This window comes from Callorhinus ursinus, unplaced genomic scaffold (genome assembly GCF_003265705.2).
Source record: "Callorhinus ursinus isolate GAN/ISIS: 27379988/994484 unplaced genomic scaffold, GSC_fseal_2.0 scaffold38, whole genome shotgun sequence".
NCBI lineage: Eukaryota > Metazoa > Chordata > Mammalia > Carnivora > Otariidae > Callorhinus > Callorhinus ursinus.
In genome coordinates this window covers 12,133,389-12,153,286 of record NW_027397100.1, presented here as the reverse complement: position 1 = coordinate 12,153,286, position 19,898 = coordinate 12,133,389, and the positions used below count along the sequence as shown (strand labels likewise).

The following is a 19,898-nucleotide window of genomic DNA, read 5'->3' as shown; positions in this document are numbered from 1 at the left end:
CCACATTAGTTTTTTCCCCCTACAAATTGGATTGATTTATAAAGAGAAGTCAAAAAAAATGCAGGGGCGCCTGGGTGGCTCAGTCGTTAAGCATCTGCCTTCGGCTCAGGTCATGATCCCGGGGTCCTGGGATCAAGCCCCACATCAGCCTGCTTCTCCCTCTCTTACTACCCCCTGCTTGTGTTCCCTCTCTCCGTGTCTCTCTCTGTCAAATAAATAAAATCTTAAAAAAAAAAAAATGCGGGCGCCTGGGTGGCTCAGTTGGTTAAGCGACTGCCTTCGGCTCAGGTCATGATCCCAGAGTCCTGGGATCGAGTCCCACATCAGGCTCCCGGCTCAGCGGGGAGCCTGCTTCTCCCTCTGACCTTCTCCCCTCTCATGCTGTTTCTCTCTCTCTCTCTCTCAAATAAATAAATAAAATCTTTGAAAAAAAATAAATAAAAATAAATGCAGTTCAGATGAGTTTGTAACCTGGTTTCTTCCTTCCTTGGCCACTACTTCAATGTTAACTTTGAGGTCATGTTACCCCTTGACCTTGCTGGATTGTTTTAGTTTCCTTTGATTGCCATAACAAAGTTCCTGCAAATTGGGTCGCTTAAGACAACAATAATCTCACTGTTCAGGAGGCCAGAGTCCAAAATCAAGTAGGGTTGATTCCTCCTTGGGACCTTTGAGGAAGAATCTAGTCCATACCTGTTCCCGAGCTTCTGGTGGTTGCTGATAGTCCTTGGCATTTCTTTGCTTATAGATGCATCACTCCAGTCTCTGCCGTTGTTGTCCCATTGCATTCTCATGTACAACCACATCTTCTTTGTGTAGTCTTCCTTCGGTGTATGTCTCTTTCCAACTTTTCTTGTGAGCGTGGATAGCTGAAACTGCAGATAGTACCAAACCCTGTGTGTGTGTGTGTGTGAGATACATGATAATATATTTTTTCCTATACATACCTGTAAGAAAACTTATAAAATAGGCATAGTAAGAGATTAACAACAATAAGTAATAATAGAAGTTACAACAATATACTGTAATAAAAATTATGTGAATTTTGTTTCTCCCTCCCTCTATCACAGTGTCTTATTATACCATATTTACCCTTCTTTTTGTGATGATGTGAGATAATAAAATGCCTATGTGATGAGGTGAAAGACATAGTCATTATGGCCTAGTGTTAGGCTACTGTTGACCTTTAGACTATACATCAGAAGGAGACTCATCTGTTTCTAGACCATGGTTTCCATGAACGCAGGTAACTGGAACTGTGGAAAGTGAAACTTGGCTAAGAGGGAATTACAGTAGATATCTTTTGGGGGCTACCATTCAGCCTATTAAAATAAGCATCTTCTTTACTTCTCAGTCTCTAGGAAAATATGTTTATATTTGAAATTATTGTCTTGATTTTTATTATAGAAGACTCTGACCTGCATTACTTTTATTCTCTATAGTTGGTCCTGAGAAAAGAGTGCCAGCAATGCCTGGATCTCCTGTGGAAGTGAAGATACAGTCAAGATCCTCACCTCCCACCATGCCACCCCTTCCACCAATAAACCCCGGAGGGCCCAGGCCAGTGTCATTTACTCCTACAGCATGTGAGATCTCTTGATTTACTTGGGTTTGTGGTTCAGACTGACATTTAGATCTAAGTGACTGATTTTAAGCCTTCTGCATAAACTGTTCAACATTTTCAAAATAACTAAGATATTTTATGTATACACACACACACACGTATGTACATATACATATATACACACACATATGGTTATTTCTTTTCTTTTATAAATTGCTTTTGCCCTCTGAGAATAGTACTTAGCTAATTTAGGCATATGGAAATTTAGTGGTCTAAATATTTTGTTTTCATACTCTAGCTGGTAAGTAGCTATTTTAATTTCTTGGCTCTAAAATGAATTAAAATTTTTATATTGAGGGTGCCTGTGTGGCTCAGTTGGTTAAGTGTCTGACTCTTGATTTCCACTTAGGTCTTGATCTTGAGGTGTTGAGTTCAGGCCCCATGTTGGGCTCCATGCTGGGTGTGGAGCCTACTTGAAAAAACCAAAACAAATTATTATATTGATTTATAGGAGTCAAAGTAAATTTCATGTAATTACCAAACCACTTCTAAAAGTATGCTAGGGCTATCATGGTAAGCCTTTTTCTTTCTTTTAAAGAGAGGGGAAAGGAGGGAAGGAATAGAGCGAGAGAGAAAGAATCTTAAGCGGGGTCCATGCCTAGCACTGGGCTTGAGGCTTAACCGACTGAGCCACTGTGGCGCCCTGGTAAGTCTCTTTACAAAAGTGCATGAGTATTGTGTTAAGTTTGCTAGGGCTGCCACAACAAAATACCAGACTGGATGGCTTAAACAACAGAAATTTATTTTTTTCACAGTTCTGGAGGAAAGAAGTCCAAGATAAAGGTGTCAGGAGGTTTGGTTTCTCCTGAGGCCTCTCTCCTTGGCTTGCAGATAGCTACCCTTCCTGCTGTGTCCTCCCATGGCCTTGTCTCTGAACGTGTATACCAGCTGTTCTTTCCTTTTATAAGGACAGTAGTCATATTGGATTAGGGACTACCCACATGACCTCATTTAACCTTTCCTCTATCTCCAAATATAGTCAAATTCTGAAGTACTGGGGATTAGAACTAGAACATCGGAATTTGTGGGGGACATAATTTGGTCCATAAGAATTATATTAGCCAATAAATATATAATAGATTTTCAACCTTACTAGCCATCAAGGAAATGCAAACTAAAACCCAATGTAATACCATATACATCTGAAAGAATGTTCAAAATTGAAAAGAATACCAAGTTTTGGTGAGCCTGTGTGCAGTTACCTGAACACTCCATGCATTGTTTGAGCATGAGAAAATTGTTTGGTAGTATTTACCAAAGTTGAATTTTCAGAAACCCTTTAACTCCGCAGTCAGTCCTACATATGTGTATACTTAAACAAACAAATAAAAAATTAGAAGAAAACCCAATGTGAAATCTAAACATACATACATACATGTCTAGATTTTAATCTGAGTTTTTCTGCGTTTCCATGCCCATGATACCTCCAGTGCATGTTGACTCTCTTACAGATATTTTGCCTCATAAAGCAGAAGACACTTGCTATTTGTGGAGTGCCCGTAATTTGTCAGAGCACTGAGCTAGGTGCTATATGACATTTTCTTTTTAAAATGTTGTTACATAAGTTTACACAGCTGTCTTCGCTCAAACATTACGGGTTTTGCTTTTATTATCTTAAAAGACAAGAGAAGAATCTAAGAAGTACAGCTTTAACAGAAGGTTTAATTATTATATTTCCAATACATTTGAAATTGGGTGGCAACTGCAACAGTCTGAGCCAGAGTGGATGAAATTAAGTTTTATATCCTTTTAAAAATTCCGTTTCTATCTTAAAGTCATACATCCTTATATATAGGTACTGTCTTGAAATGAACAGATTTAAACAACTAGGCTATCATTCACATTTCAAGATACAGGAAGTAGGAATATGTATATGTAAACTCAGCCCTTTCTACCTCCATAGTTGACTACTTGGTGGTAGATATGTTTTATTTTGGAAAATGTGCTCATACACTTGAACGAAAGAGACTGAAAAAGCCTGTCTTATTGTCGGAGTGGCTAAAAAAGCACAGTAATATATTATTTTTATGGGTTTCTTCCAAGGGGGCAGTTCTTCAATGGCAACTGACCTTTCTGTGAACACAAAGAAATAGCAGATCATTGCAACTAATTTTCTGGATTGCTGAGGTTGTTGAGTGTTAAGCTTTCCTTTCCAGTAGTTCTAGTGATCTTTTTTTTTTTTTTTTAAGATTTTATTTATTTATTTGAGAGAGAGAGAGAGAATGAGAGATAGAGAGCATGAGAGGGAAGAGGGTCAGAGGCAGAAGCAAGACTCCCTGCCGAGCAGGGAGTCCGATGTGGGACTCGATCCTGGGACTCCAGGATCATGACCTGAGCCGAAGGCAGTCGCTTAACCAACTGAGCCACCCAGGCGCCCTCTAGTGATCTTTTTTAATGGAAGATACAAAAAAAAAAAAATTAACCCTCGCTTTCTCAGCCTGTTAGTCTTTCATGTAGTAAATCATTCAGCAGCTTTTTCCTCAACACACTTTGCTAGCTAATGAGCAAAACCTGTATATATATATATTATATATGGTATACACAGTTTACAAAACTCTGCTAATTATAGTATATACAGAGGTATAACATAGTGTTCATCAAGAAGTGCACAGTCTATTAAGACAGTGCAAATACAGAAAGAACTAAGTAACATAGTGGAAGCATTTATAGGCAGCACAGAGAAGAGTTATTAAATCTACCAGGGCTTACCTTAATGTGCTGTAACAGAATCTATTAAAGGAATGTTTTCTTTTTTTCCCCTTTGATTCTATTTATTTATGTGAGAGAGAGAGTGAGAGAGAGCGAGCACGAGCAGGGGGGGAGGGGGAGAGGGAGAAGCAGACTCCCTACTGAATAAGGAGCCTGATGGAGGGCTCTAATCCCAAGACCCTGGGATTATGACCGGAGCAGAAGGCACTTGCTTAACCAACTGAACCACCCAGGTGCCCAAGAATATTAATTAATACAGGTGATATCTGAATGTATATAGGTTGAGGAAAAGTTTGCCAGATCAAATTTCAATCAGGGCCAGTCAAGAAGTAGGAACAGTAGGACTGACCAAACTATATCTGGCTTGGAGGAAGAAGAAGGGAAGTGAAAGATTTTTCATGATTAAGGACTTGGCGTTGAGCCCAATATAAGTAAATGTCAGTTTTCTAAGTTAAGTAAAGATTAAATAATTTGGCTTAAGTCTTGACTTAAATTGTTTCTGTTTTTAGACATATATTTTAATTTTACCTTCCTAGACTTTCAAGTCTGTGTATGATTAAGTGAAAAATCTACTGACACTTGGGCACCAGGTAATTTTATTTCGCTGTTCAGTGAAGGAGATTTTTACTTAATACCTCTGAGAACTTAGCTTTAGGGTGGTGTTCCAAATTAAAACTTAGCAACAAATGACTAAGAACAATGGGAAAATAGAAAAACTGCAATTAATCACATGTAGTATAATTTGTGCAGAAACAGAAAATTGATATGTTCTGTGTAGTATCTAGAAAATGCTTTACTGAATGACCAAGAATTTGGCAGCATTAATATAGCACTGTCGGGGCACGGAGAAACTGATGGGCGTGAATATCCTCAATGGTCCATGAGGTATATATCTTATTGCAGGAATAGGTCATTAAATCTATAGCCTAGAAAAAACATTTTTCAAAAAAAAATAAAAAAGAAAGAAAAACCATTTTTCACTTAAAGAGATCTCTGGTTTCTGGTTGTCTGTTCGCATGCTACATTTTAACTCACTCCTTAACTTCTTAGGAGCCCTAAGATTAGGAAGGAACATAAAAGATGTGTGCAAGTGTCCAGTCAATGGAAATATGTGTTCTTTTATTTGTTTATTTGCTTTTAAAGATTGTATTTATTTGAGAGAGAGAGAGAGAGAGAGATAGGGAGAGCAGGAACACAAGCAGGGGGAGTGTGAGAGGGAGAAGCAGACTCCCCGCCAAGCAGGGAGCCTGATGCGGGACTTGGTCCCATGACCCTAGCTTTATGACCTGAGCCGAAGGCAGACGCTTAACAACTGAACCACCCAGGCGCCCCGGAAATGGGTGTTCTACCAGACTCATGTCATGTAGTACCTGTTGCGAGAAATCTTAATACTACCTACCCCTGCCCACAGGAACTGTAGTTAGATACCCGTTCTCTGTATTCTTAAAACAGTCCATACTCTACTGTTTTAACATGTCTTTGTTATTTGGTTACCAGGTTTTACCTGGTAGTCTGTCTCATTATGCAGTAGTCTCACTGACAGCAGAAAAAATTTCTTGTATACTCTTAATATGTGCGTTACAAAATTCAAATGAATAAACGATGGTTAATGCAAACACGAAGAAATTAACAAAGACCCACGTGTTTTGCACTTAAAGAGTCTTTCCTTTTGGCTTTCTTTTATAGTAAGCAATGGTATCAACCATTCTCCTCCTACCCTGAATGGTGCCCCATCACCACCACAGAGATTCAGCAATGGTCCTGCCTCTTCCACATCATCTGCACTAACAAATCAACAGTTACCAGCCACTTGTGGTGCTCGGCAGCTCAGCAAATTGAAACGCTTCCTTACCACTCTGCAACAGTTTGGCAATGACATCTCACCTGAGATTGGGGAGAAGGTGCGGACTCTTGTTCTAGCACTGGTGGTAAGTACAGCGTCACTGTCCACAGCTACTTAAGTGTGTGGCTCAGAACCAAAGCCAGCAAACCTGTAGCAACATGGCAAAATCTACAGACAATATAGTTATATAACTTGTATAAAAGTGTAGAATTGTGGGTTTCAGCTATGGATAACAATGTTTATTAAAGAAACAAATCTAGAATGTTTACCTTATTGTTTCTTAGGGTATTGATTTAATTCCAATAAGCAGCTTTGAATTTGTCTAAAGACTGAGTTTCAGCAGGCCACTGAGGTTCAACCAAGTTAATGCAAGGTTTTGTAATATAATATATTCAGTGTCCAGTGCATTGTTTCCAAACCTGAGAGAAAAGAAAAGCAGGGAGTTTAATTTTCAAAATAATAATTTGTGAAATTATAAATCTCATAGTCTAAATAGTATCAAAGGGATTACATTCTTCAGCTCCTCATGTGAATGGAGTTTCTTTTAGAATTTTCAATGCACACCTAATTTTTCTTTCTATAGTGAGTGTGGTAATGATTTTCTGACATAGACATCTGGGTGGGGTTTGACTCTCATGTATATAAGGAAAGTACTGAGAGTTCACTATGTTTGTAAATTGAATTCTTCAAGATAACACCTCTTGAAAAAGCACCCCATGATCGTGCATGTTGGCTTTTACCTATGATAAATGTAAATCACAGTACTAAACCTTAATGTTGTAGTTCTCGAAGTGTAATCAGGGACTCCTGGGATTTCCCCAAAGCCGTCCAGGAGGTCAAAATTATTTTCTCCGCGCCTCCCCCCCTTAAAAGATTGATTTATTTTAGAGAGAGAGCAATCGAGCCTGGTTGGGAGGGTCAGAGGGAAAGGGAGAAAGAATCTGAAGCAGACTATATGCTGAGTGCAAAACCCAGTGCAGGGCTCCATCTCACAACCTTGAGATCATGACCTGAGCTGAAACCAATAGTCAGATGCTAAACCAACTGCGCCACCGAAAATACTCCATTGTAGGCATATACCATATTTTGCTTGTCCATTCATCTGTTGTTGCCTCCCTGGGATGCTTCTACCTTTTTGGTTAGGGAAGGTTTTACATCCATATGGGAAACTGTTTATCAGCCAATTTCATAGATTCCAGCCAGTGGCCCAACCTTGTAAGCACCCTTTTCTTAGGATATCGGTTTTAAACCTGCTGTATTAACTCTTTTTCTGTATAGGCACCATTGCAAATAATGTTGCTGTAAGCATTCTTATACATGGTATGCATATGCTAGCATTGCACTGAACAATGGAATTGTGATTTCATAAGGTATGCATATATACCAATTTAGTATGTAAGGCCATTGGTTTTTCTATGTGTTATACTAATTTATATTCTCATATACTGACTGGCATTTTTATTAAGATTAGTGTCCCAGTCTGTTGGGGCTGTTGGAATACCAAACATAGGGTGATTTATAAACATGGGGTCATTTATCTTACAGTTTTGGAGGCTGGTAAGTGGTGCCAGTAGATTTTGTATTCAGTGAGATCCCACTTCCTGACTCTTAGATGGCTGTCTTCTAACTGTGTCTTCACAGGGCCGAAGGGGCAAGGGAGATCTCTTAAGCTCTGTCTCTCTTTGTTTTCTTAAGATTTTATTTATTTATTTTACAGAGAAAGAGAGCACAAGCAGGGGGAGTGGGAGAAGGAAAAGCAGGCTTCCTGCAGAGCAGGGAGCCTGACGCTCGGCTCAATCCCAGGACCCTGAGATCATGACCTGAGCCGAAGGCAGCCGCTTAACTGACTGAGTCACCCAGGTGCCCCTCAAGGTCTCTTTTATAAAGGCACTAATGGCATTCCTAAGAGCTCTGCCCTCATGACCTAATCATCTCCCAAAGGCTCCACCTCTAAATGCAAACACATTGGAGATTAGGCTTCAATATACAGATTTTGAGGCGTCACAAACATTCAGTCTAGAACAATTGGTATTGAACGTATAAATTTGGAGAAGATGCAGAAAAAGAAATACTTTTTAAATTTAACACCCATTCATTATTTTAAAAAACACTTAAGAAAACAATCATTGCAGGAACTTCCTTAATCTGATGATAGTTATTTTTTTTTTTAAGATTTTATATATTCATTTGAGACACAGAGATAGCATGAGCAGGGGAAGAGGCAAAGGGAGAGGGAGAAGCAGGCTCTGCGCTGAGCCAGGAGCCTGATGTGGGGCTCAATCCTAGGACCCTGGGATCATGACCTGAGCCGAAGGCAGACGCTTAACCATCTGAGCCACCCATGCGCCCCCGATAGTTATTTTCTAACAAAAAATCCATAGCAAGGCTCATACTGGTGAAACTTTGAAATCTTCCCTCTGATAGCAGGAATCAGATAAGAAAGTCCCTTCCAAAAAATAAAAAATAAAAAATAAAAAAGAATGTCTCTTCTGTCTTCTATTCAGTGTGATCCTGAATATTCTAACCCAGCAAATAAGACATAAAGGTTGGTGAGAGATTAATAAAACTGTCATTATTCATAGATCAAATGGTTATCTTATGTGTGTGGCTTTTGAAGTTAAAAAAATTTTTTTTATATTTTGTGTGGCTTTGCTGCCATCTTGTTGAACACTTTGTTTAACTTGGAGGAGAATGAACATCTTTAGATTGTTTATTTCCCTATTCAAGAAAGTCGAATTTCAGGAGCACCTGAGTGGCTCAGTCAGTTAAGCATCTGCCTTCAACTCAGGTCATGATCCCAGGGTGCTGGGATCGAACTCTGAGTCCCGTACCCTGCTCAGCAGGGAGTCTGCTTCTCCCTCCTCCTGTGACCTTCCCCCATGCTCTCACACACAAACTCGCTTGCTCTCAAATGAATAAATGAAAAATCTTTAAAAAAAAGTCTTATTTCCTGTTTATAAAGGTTAAGATTTAGGCAGGCATATATAAATGGAACACTTGTTCCATGTGGAGGAGACTTTGTTAGCCAAGTACGAAAAGACTACACAGTTAGGTACCTGGAGTGTAGTTCACTTGTGTGAATTTCATGTTTGTGGTATGTAAGAAGTAAAGTGCTGATAGTCCCTAACTGTACCAGGAGGCAGTCATGCTCAATTTCTAATTCAGGATAAAGGGGAATGTTCCATATTCCACCTAGATAGGGCAGTTTGGCAAATTTCAGTTTGGCAGTTCTTTTGGCTAACCATTTTCTCACCTTGAAACTCTTCTTAAGAAAATAATCATTGTACACAAAGATCATCGGTTGAACATTATTTATAATGACAAAAAAATTGAAACCAGCTAAATGTTTGTAAAATCCTATGTAAATTGCAATACATCAGTTCAATTGGATATGACATAGTCATTAAATATCAAGGTTGGTGCTGAAGCACAATACGAAGGTAAACTTCTTCCTATTCCTCCTGACAAATAGAGCATGAAATCTTGGACATTATATAGAAAACAAAAATAAAGAAGACTTAGAAAGATGGCAGATACGCTAGTGACCTTGTGACCCAAGGAAGTACATAGCAGTGAGTTCCTTAAGTTCTTTGTTTTCATCATATATCCAGGACTGTGGTCTGTAGAAGCTAGTAACCTGGAAACACTTAGGAGCACTAACTACAATAATAACGAAAACCCTTTTTCCTGCAAGGACCACGAAAGAAGCAACCGAGCAAGGTCGAAAACTTTCAGACAATAAGCACACTATAGCAGCCAAAACCTTAGGAAGAACTGCAGTAATGGGTAGCCTTCCCTTTCCCATCAGAGGCCCAGTGGGAAACCCAAACTCTCACCCCTTTCCAGCAATAATGTGTCCCTCTTCTCCTCTCCCAATCAACAGAGGTTGAGTGGGGACTTGGGATTATACTCTAAATAGGATTCTCCTTTTTCCAATGGTGCAAGTGTCAGACTTCCAAAACAGAAATCAAAGATAAGAGCCAGAGTCTTATAACATAGAACCCAAAATATCCAGGATACAATAGAAAATAACTTATCATAAGAAGAACCAGGACCATCTCAACTGGAATGAAAAAAAAAACAACCAACCAACAGACTTCAACTAACTGACACAGATGTTGGCACAGCATCATAAAATGCTTCAGTGAGCAATTATAAACAGAAATGAAAAAATAACAGGCTCTGCAAAAAATAAAAATAAAAATAGAAGATAGAAAAACTAAGTGGAAATTTTAGAACAAAAATATAAATTAAAAACAGCAATGGACTCAGCAGTGAAATGGAGAGGAAAAACAACAGAAAAAAATGACCTATTCTGTACAATAGAGTGAAAATGACTTGTAAAAAATGAACTAAACCTCAGGGACCTAAAAGAATAAAACAGAAGATCTTAGTCACAGTAGAACAGAAGAAAGTATGGGGCTGAAATAATGACTGAATTCGCTCAAATGTGACTAAATCTACAGATTCAAAAAAGTAACACAGACCTCAAACAAGGTCCCCCAAAAAAGACAAAAAAATCTTGAAAGCAGCAAGAGAGAAACATCTAACTTATAAAGGAAAAATTCTAGTGACAATGGCCTTTTTCAAATGCTGAAAGAAAAGAACTGTCAACCCAGAATCTGACATGTATCAGAAATGTACTTCTGGAGCAATCAAAATATTCTCTCAGATGAAGTAAAACTAAGAGAAACTGTCTCTAAGCAGACCTCCTCTGAAAGAATGGCTAAAAGAAGTTCCTGAAGCAGAAAGAAAATGATAAAAGAAGGAATCTTGAGATACCACAGTAGATGAACGAAAAATGGAAAGAGCAAAAATAAAAGTCGATACAATAGACTTTACTTCTTGAGTTTTCTAAACTATGGTGGTTGAAGCAAAAATTATAACATTGTCATATGGTTATCTATATATATAAAGGAAATATGTAAGACAATTCTAAACCAGAGAGCATAAAGACAGATAAGGTTTATACACTGTATCTTTTTAAAATTTGAGAGGGAGCTAGTGACAGAGCACAAGCAGGAGCAGGGGGAGCAGCAGAGGGAGAGGGAGAAGCAGGCTCCCCAAAGAGCAGGGAGCCCCATGTGTGGCTCAGTCCCAGGACTCCGAGCCAAAGGCAGATGCTTAACCAATTGAGCCACCTAGGCCCCGTCTACACTTCTGTATCTTGACTGTAGTGGTGATTACATGGAATACACACGTGCACTAAAGTGACACAGAACTATATACACATTTCACCAACGTTCTTCCCTCATGATACTACATTGCAAGTATAGAAAATGTAACCAGTGGGGGAACCTGTCTGTATTGCCTTTATAACTTCTATGATCATATTTATCTCAAAATTTTAAAAGAAATGTTAATCGATAGCCTATCTATACCCATTGTCTTCTAAGACCACTGTAGGTGTTGCCCTTGTGATCCAGAGACCAGATCCCCTGATGTTTTATATTCTCTCTGTCAGAAGCATCTTTCCCAAGGCTGCATATTCACTTCTTAGGGTGGACACTTTTGTAAAGCCTTCCTTGTCCCTCTAAGTCTGATTCAAGCATGTCTTCTCTGTGTGCCAGTTGTCTCCTGCTCATGTATGTCTTGATCATACTGTGATGAATAGCTTGCTTGTTTTCCTGCTACACTGTGAGTTCTTATAAAAACAACCACCATGCTCTTATTAATTATCTGAAGGAGAGGGAAAGATAATGAAACAGTGGCTTATCGTCCCTCTCAGATAGAGGATTGCCTTGCATCTACAGTATATATAGTCCTGTGTCAGTTTCTGTGGCCTACGTCACTGTTTCTCTGGCCACACAACTCATTCTTTCCCTTCTTTGTCCATCCACAAGAAAATTTAAAAATCATTCATACAGTTTTTTTCATGTATTTACTCTATTCGTGTTTACTTTTTGAGCCTGATTGCATTCATTGCAGTAGAGAAAGAATGTTCTTTTTATTCCCGATTAGCCGTACCTTTGGTTGCATTGTACAAATGTCATGTACTTAAAACAGAGAATCAGTTAAATCTTAAAAGAATCTTGGTGTTGGGTGAGGACCTGGGTGGCTCAGTCTGTTAAGCATCTGACCCTTGGTTTCAGCTCAGGTCATGATTTCATGGTTGTGAGTTTGAGCCCGCATGGTGCTCTGTACTCAATCAGGAGTCTGCTTCCCCTCTCCCTCTTTGCGTCCCCCCCCCCCCCGTTCATGCACTCTTTCTCTCTCTCTCTCTCTCTCTCTCTCTCTCTCTCATAAGTCTTTTAAAAAATAAATCATCTCAGGGCACCTGGGTGGCTCAGATGGTTGGGCGTCTGCCTCGGCTCAGGTCATGATCCCAGGGTCCTGGAATCAAGGCTCTGCATCATGCTCCTTATTCAGTAGGGAGCTCCTTATTCCCTCTCCCTCTGCCTGCCACTCCTCCTGCTTGTACTCTCTGTCAAATCAATTAAAAAAACCTTAAAAAAAAAAGTATATAAATGTGTGTGTGATTTCCACAAATGACTTACAGAAAACCATACTATTCTTTTTCTGGTTTTTCATTTAGCAGTATGTTATAGACACATTTCCTTATTAATGCATACAAATCTGTCCCCCCTCCCTTAATATTCTGATGTATGACTACCATAATTTTTTTAAGATTTATTCATTTTAGAGAGAGAGAGAGAGAGAGAGAGATGAGAAGGGGCAGAGGGAGAGAGAATCTTAGGCCAACTCCATGTTGAGTCGAACACAGGACTTGATCCCGTGACTCCGACATCACGACCTGAGCCAAAACCAAGAGTCTGATGCTTAACAGACTGTACCACCCAGGCACCCCTGTACCATAAGTTTTAAATGCAGATTCCTGGTAGTCAACCTACATGCTTTCTATTTCTTATTGTTAAGAAGCAATATTGTACTGGGCACCTGGGTGGCTCAGTCGTTAAGCGTCTGCCTTCAGCTCAGGATCGAGTCCCACATCGGGCTCCCTGCTCGGCAAGAAGCCTACTTCTCCCTCTCCACTCCCCCTGCTTGTGTTCCTGCTCTCACTATCTCTCTCTGTCAAATAAATAAATAAATAAATAATCTTAAAAAAAAAAAAAGAAGCAATATTGTACTGATAAATAATTTGTAGAGTACTTGTTAACATCCTTGAACTCCTGATGATTTTGTAAAAATAAATCCCTAGAAGTGGTAGTTGTTCTTTGAGGGAAGCAAGAATTCAGATTAATGCTCAGTTTTGTTTTATTTTTAACTCGTTATTACACTGTGTTTTAAGGAATTGAAATAAAAATATTTTGTGAACTTTGAAGAAAATAATTTTATTTGTACATTCCCCTTAGCAGAGGAACTGACAATCCTATTTAAAGCTAGACTTTTGTTGGAGCTCCTGGATTGTTTAGTTGGTTAAGTGTCTGACTCTTGATGTCTGGTTAAGTCTTGATCTCAGGGTTGTGAGTTCAAGCAAGTGCCTCGCTGCATGTACAGAGCATGGACCCTATTTGGGAAAAAAAAAAAACACAAACAAAAACCTACAGTGTTGGAAAAATACAGGGGAAGTGCTAATAACCTTATTGGAAATTAAAACCTTCCCAATATGAGTTTGTCTGTTTCCAGGTACTGTAATATGCAAGCCGACCATTTGAAGGTAGAAGGCACCTATTGTTCTGCTTTGTTTGTTTGTTTCTTTTTTTTGTTTTTTAACTTCTATTTAGAGGATTTAGGAAACTGATGCTAGTAGGAGGGCAGAACCAATGAGGAATAAGTTGATATCCTAGACTCATTCAGGATTGTTCCATAAGGGAGCATTGTAGGGTTAGTTTTCTGTACCTGAGGTGACTTTCCCTGAACTCCTCAATACAAAGGACCTGAGTGCCTCTCTTACCAAATAGCGAGGAAGGGAATAACCTATTCTGCCCCCCAGGCTGCCACTGAGTACAGAGGAGAATTTAGATTTGGAGTACAAGAGAAAAGAAAATTAATGAGGCCAAATTTCTTTCATAAGGGAAACAGAATTTGGTTAATCTTTGAGAGGGATCTGAGTTTATAGTAGTGTTCTTAGAATTATCCTTTTCCTTGATTTTATGTGATTTAGCAGAATTAGATTTATATTAAGGGGACAGTATCCAGTTTTAGATGTTGAGGATGTCATTTATCTTTTCAGAACTCAACAGTAACAATTGAAGAATTCCATTGCAAGCTCCAAGAAGCTACAAACTTTCCTCTTCGTCCTTTTGTGATTCCATTCCTCAAGGTAAATTTTATGAGATAATTACTGAATGTAATTTATCTTCAGCATTTCCTCAAGATCTGCTGCTGATCCCTGTTCTGTGATCTTGGGGTGGCTTGCCATATTTTTATATCTTACTTTATTTGGGTCTGCTAGAGAAATGTGAGTGGTCTGCAGATAAGCCTTACTTATACTTGGTGGCATAAGAATTGCAAAAGCCTTGAGTTGTGGTCCATATGCAGATACTCCTGGTAACACACAGGAGCAGGTGGGAGTAGCAAATGAGTGGGCTGGAGGTGAGTGTGGGGATGGTGTGGAGACTAGGCTCTTAGCAGAGGAAGTAATTGGGCACTAAATCTTTCATGTGTGGCCAGGGGGTGAAGTGTCTGTGTTTTTCCCACTTATCCTAAGGACAGAAGATCATGTGGGAAGGCAGTGTTGCTGTCTCCCCAACCCCAGGTAGTCTAGCTTCTGATCATGTCCTCTGGAATTCATGTTCCCTAGAACATAACTTTTGGGAGACATTGTTCAGAATTGTTATAACTACCTGAGAAATCAGGCAGGATTAACTTTATATCTAATATTCCTTCTTAAAAAATTTATTTGAAAATAATTTCAGGGGCGCCTTGTGGCTCAGCAGTCAGTTGGGCAACTGCCTTATGCTCAGATCATGATCCTGGAGTCCCATCATCCAGTCCCGCATCAGGCTCCCTGCTGAGCAGGGAGTCTGCTTCTCCCTCTGAACCTTCCCTTTCTCATGCTCTCTTTCTCTCTCTCTCAAATAAAATCTTAAAATAATTTCAGACTCATAGAAAAGTTGCAAAATGGTACAGTAAAATTCCTGTATACCATACCATATCTTCATTCACATTCTCCAAATGTTAGTATTTCATCACATCTGTATTACTATTCTCTTTGTCTTCTATTTATCTTTTCTTCAGAAATATTTGAGGGGTGCCTGGCTGGCTCAGTCAGTAGAGCGTGTGACTTTTGATCTCAGGGTTATGAGTTCAAGCCCCATGTTGGGTGTAGAGATTACTTAAAAAAATCTATCTATATCTATTTATTTATTAATGGTTATTTGAGAGAGAGAGTGACAGAGACCTTGAGCAGGGGGTAGTGCAGAGGGAGAGGGAGAAGCAGACTCCCCACTGAGTAGGGAGCCCGATGTAGGGCTTGATCCCAGGATCCTGAGATCATGACACCAACTAAGCCACCCAGGCGCCCTCCAGGTCAGGATTATTAATATGAATGTGTGAACGGAAGTAAAATTGGCTTCTATAGAGAGGGCAAGGGAAGTCAATTTAACCTCTGCTGGACATAATTTTGTGCATGTTTATAGATACCAATTATTTTGCATTGCTATCAATTATTTTTAATTAGCAAAAATATAAATTAGCTAAAACGCAATGAAAGACACGAGTCAAATACCAGTGGGCTCTAGACCAGGCATAGTTTGGAAACCTGTGTTCCAAATCCAGCTCACTACATGGTTTTAAACAGCTCTGGAGAGGAGAATTGTTTTTAAACTCTATGCCCAACTTGGGGCTTAAACTCACCATCCTGGGCACCTGGGTGGCTCAGTTGGTTAAGCGACTGCTTTCGGCTCAGGTCATGATCCTGGAGTCCCGGGATCGAGTTCCGCATCGGGCTCCTTGCTCGGCAGGGAGTGTGCTTCTCCCTCTGACCCTCTTCCCTCTCGTGCTTTCTATCTCTCATTCTCTCTCTCTCAAATAAATAAATAAAATCTTAAAAAAAAAAAAAAAATCTCACCATCCTGAGATCAAGATGAAATGCTCTACTGACTGAGCCAGCCAGGTGCCCTAAGAAGAATAGTTTTTATAGATGAACATTTGTAATCAATTTGTGATAGGGAACAGAACTCTGAGCCCCAACTAAGGTAAATGTTATCTTCAATCCAACCCCCCCAACAAAATGAATTCCATTCTTTCTATTAGCAGTAGACTAATATTACAAAAAATTATTTTCTGTTATGTTGTTTGACTTTTGTCATACAGTGTTGTAGAAATTTCTTTTCTCTCTTGTATATGAGTTACCCACATAATATATTGTTTTGCTTCTTGACTCACAAAGCCTAAAATATCTGACCAAATAATTATGCCCCTTTTACCTGCTTTTATCTTGATTTCCTAAAAAAAATACAGTAGCATAGGGGCACCTGGCTGGTTCAGTTGGTGGAGCATGCAGCTCTTGATCTCGAGGTTGTGAATTTGAGCCTCATTTTGAGTGTAGAGATTACTTAAAACACACACACACACACACACACACACACACGTGTGTATATATATAGCATCAAAAAGATGGGTCATGTTACGGAAGTATTGATACCAGTTTCTTAAATCTTTTAAAATTAGAGTAGGGGTACCTTGGTGGCTCAGTCAGCTGAGCGACCAACTGTTGATTTCAGCTGAGGTCTTGGTCTTGGGGTCCTGGAATCAGGCCGCATGTCAGTCTCCCTACTCAGCAGGGAGTCTGCTTCTTTCCCTCTTCCTCTGTCTCTTCCCCTGCTTGCATGCGTGTGCACTCTCTCTGAAAAATCTCAAAAAAAAAAAAAAAGTTTTAAAATTAGAGTATAGCAAACAGGAAAATGTGTAGGTGTCAGGTACCCAGGCTGTGTGTGGCTCTGTTCTGATAGGATTGAAACCTCGCCTCTCAGAGCGGTCTGTAGCGCCTTTTTCAGGCTTGAAACAGCTGTGCTGGTTCTATCTTCGTCTCTTTGCTGTATGTCAGAGCCAATAGACAATTATTTCCCCTAAGACTCTGGAACCAAGAAAGATTTGTGAAATTTTTTTAATAGAAAATAATTAAGGGGCGCCTGGGTGGCTCAGTTGTTAAGCATCTGCCTTCGGCTCAGGTATGATCCCAGGGTCCTGGGATCGAGCCCCACATCGGGCTCCCTGCTCAGCGGGGAGCCTGCTTCTCCCTCTCCCACTCCCCCTTCTTGTGTTCCCTCTCTCGCTGTCTCTCTCTCTCTCTGTCAAATAAATAAATAATTTTTTTTTTAAAAAAGGAAGTTAACATTTTTAAAAATTCCATCAAAGGGCACATGTCACAGATGTAAAAATCTGACGTATTTTTTTAATTAAGTTTTTTTTAATAGTTGCTACAAGTTTGAGGTTATAGAACAGACTTAAAAAGTGTTTTATATTGTCAAATTCCCTATTCTTAACTCTGTTATTTTGAAAACAGCATGAGGTGGGTTGTTATGGCATTTCGTTGGCTAACATTTGGATTTTGTCAATTTATATCTGCTTTAACACAGTCACTAATTATGGTGCCTCCTAAATTAACCCTTGGTAAAGGAATGACTACTTGCATGTGTTAAAATTCTCTTGTATTTGTTCATCTGTTTCCCTTGAGATAAAGAGTTCTGTTATGGGCTCAATCTGAATTGTTTCTTAAATTTGGGGAGAATAATATAATTATTTTCTTTTAATAAAAGGAATATAGGAAGCATACATTTTACATATGAAGGAGTTAGAGTGAAGTTTATAAATGTATAGGGTTTTTTATATGATTTGTCCCCATTAAAGATTTTCTAAGTTTGAGAAGAAAATACAATCAGTATATAGTTAATTACCCTTTTACAATATAAGGAAACATATCCAGCTAGGGTGCCACAATAAGAAATAGATTTTGCCCATGGGTCACCTGTGCATCCTCAGAGCCTAGTCTCATGCTTCCAGAATTCCAAGACAGCTGTCCTAGAGAACATGAAAGGAAGGTTGAGCAGTACTACCAGTGATCGGTTGGAATTTGAAAGAGTGAAACCAAGACTTACTGATAATGATAGAGGAAAGAGTGAATTTCTCCTACCCCTTTTTAGACAGGGCTAATTCTCTTAATTGACCTTTTCAAAAATACATGTTAAAAAAAAATTTATTTTTTTAAATTTTAAGTTTGCTCCACCCAACGTAGGTCTTGAACTCTTGATCCTCAGATCAAGAGTTGCATGCTGTACCAACTGATTCAAGCCCAATGCCCCCAAAATGTATAAAATTTTAATTTACTATGTTAAACAAACCTTCATTGAGCTTTGACTCTGTACTAGGCCACAAAGGTAAATAAAGCACAGTGTTCCCCATTAGGGGATTTACACCTTGTGGGGGCAAAAGTCAAGTTAACCAGTAGTTCAAGGTCTGTATTATAGATGTCACTTTACTCACAGAGAGGCATATAAAAATCAGGCTGACAAGGAAAGAAGGGCTTTTGTCTTGTGTCATCTTCTTTGTTAAAGCCTGTTCAGGTGCTGAGTCCTGTTGTGTGGGGCCCAACACTTGGAAAACTGCCTTCCAGCCCCTGCCTCTTCTTTTCAAGGCCAATCTGCCCCTGCTGCAGCGAGAACTGCTGCACTGCGCTCGAGCTGCCAAGCAGACTCCATCCCAGTACCTGGCTCAGCACGAACACCTTCTGCTCAGCACAAGTATTGCATCGCCTGCTGATTCTTCTGAACTGCTCATGGAAGTGCATGGAAACGGAAAGAGGCCCAGTCCAGAAAGGTGAGTAGAGAAGTGATTTGTTGTCCTTGCTTTTCTAGAATTATTCTGAGCTTCCCCTTTGCTTGTGAAAGAAAGAGAATTTGATTGCTGTGATTATATATAGGTATGGACTCAGAATTTTCAAGGTTAATTTTGCTTTTTCCCAACATCTGACAGCAGAATGTTTCTCAAATCTATACGTATAGTTCCCAGACACAAGTACTTTTCAAAAACTCTTCAGATGACTCTGTATGCCCCTGCTGAGAGACTCCACTCTAGGGCATTCTGTGGGTCCACTGTTCCAGAACCATAGGAAATACAGTCTGGGGGCGCCTGGGTGGCTCAGTCAGTTGAACGTCTGATTTAGGCTCAGGTCGTTATCTCAGGGTCCTGGGATCGAGCCCCGCATGGGGCTTCTTACTCGGCGGTTAGCCTGCTTCTCCCTTTCCTTCTGCCCCTGCTCTGCCTGCTTGTGCTCTCTCTCTTGCTGTCTTTCTCTGTCAAATCTTGGGGCTCCTCAGTGGCTCAGTCATTGAGCGTCTGCCTTTGGCTCAGGTCATGATCCCAGGGTCCTGGGATCGAGCCGCACATCGAGCTCCCTGCTCCAGGGGAAGCCTGCTTCTCCCTCTCCCACTCTCCCTGCTTGTGTTCCCTCTCTCCCTGTGTGTCTCTCTGTCAAATAAATAAATAAAATTAAAAAAAAAAAAGAATAAAAATGTCTTTTAAAAAAAAAAGTCCAAGGCATTTTTTCTGATGTGTGAAATCTAATAATAAAGTATAACAATAATTGATGCTTGTTAATGAATCACCTTTATTTTGATGATTGAAATTGTATCAGTTTCTTCTGGAAATTCCATGGGGTGCCTGGGTGGCTCAGATGGTTAAGCATCTGCCTTTGGCTCGGGTCATAATCCCAGAGTCCTGGGATCGAGCCCCGCATTGGGCTCCCTGCTCGGCGGGGTGCCTGCTTCTACCTCTCCCTCTCCTTCCAACTCCTTCTCTCTCTCACTGTCTGTCTCTCAA

General features: G+C 39.8%; 1 protein-coding gene and 1 non-coding gene across 4 annotated transcripts in view; both read left to right on the top strand.

The window, feature by feature from the left end:
- The window catches only part of CBFA2T2 (CBFA2/RUNX1 partner transcriptional co-repressor 2), a 154,666-nt gene that overhangs the window by 111,381 nt on the left and 23,387 nt on the right, over nt 1-19,898 (top strand). For all 3 annotated transcript variants that reach the window (XM_025876567.2, XM_025876566.2, XM_073880540.1), the window contains exons 2-5: nt 1,443-1,586; nt 6,020-6,261; nt 14,311-14,400; nt 18,715-18,896. In XM_025876567.2, coding sequence (XP_025732352.1) covers nt 1,443-1,586; nt 6,020-6,261; nt 14,311-14,400; nt 18,715-18,896 — 658 coding nt within the window. The remainder of the gene's footprint in view (nt 1-1,442; nt 1,587-6,019; nt 6,262-14,310; nt 14,401-18,714; nt 18,897-19,898) is intronic.
- On the top strand, nt 15,333-15,405 carry TRNAK-UUU (transfer RNA lysine (anticodon UUU)). The gene has a single exon. It is a non-coding gene; the product is annotated as a tRNA-Lys (tRNA).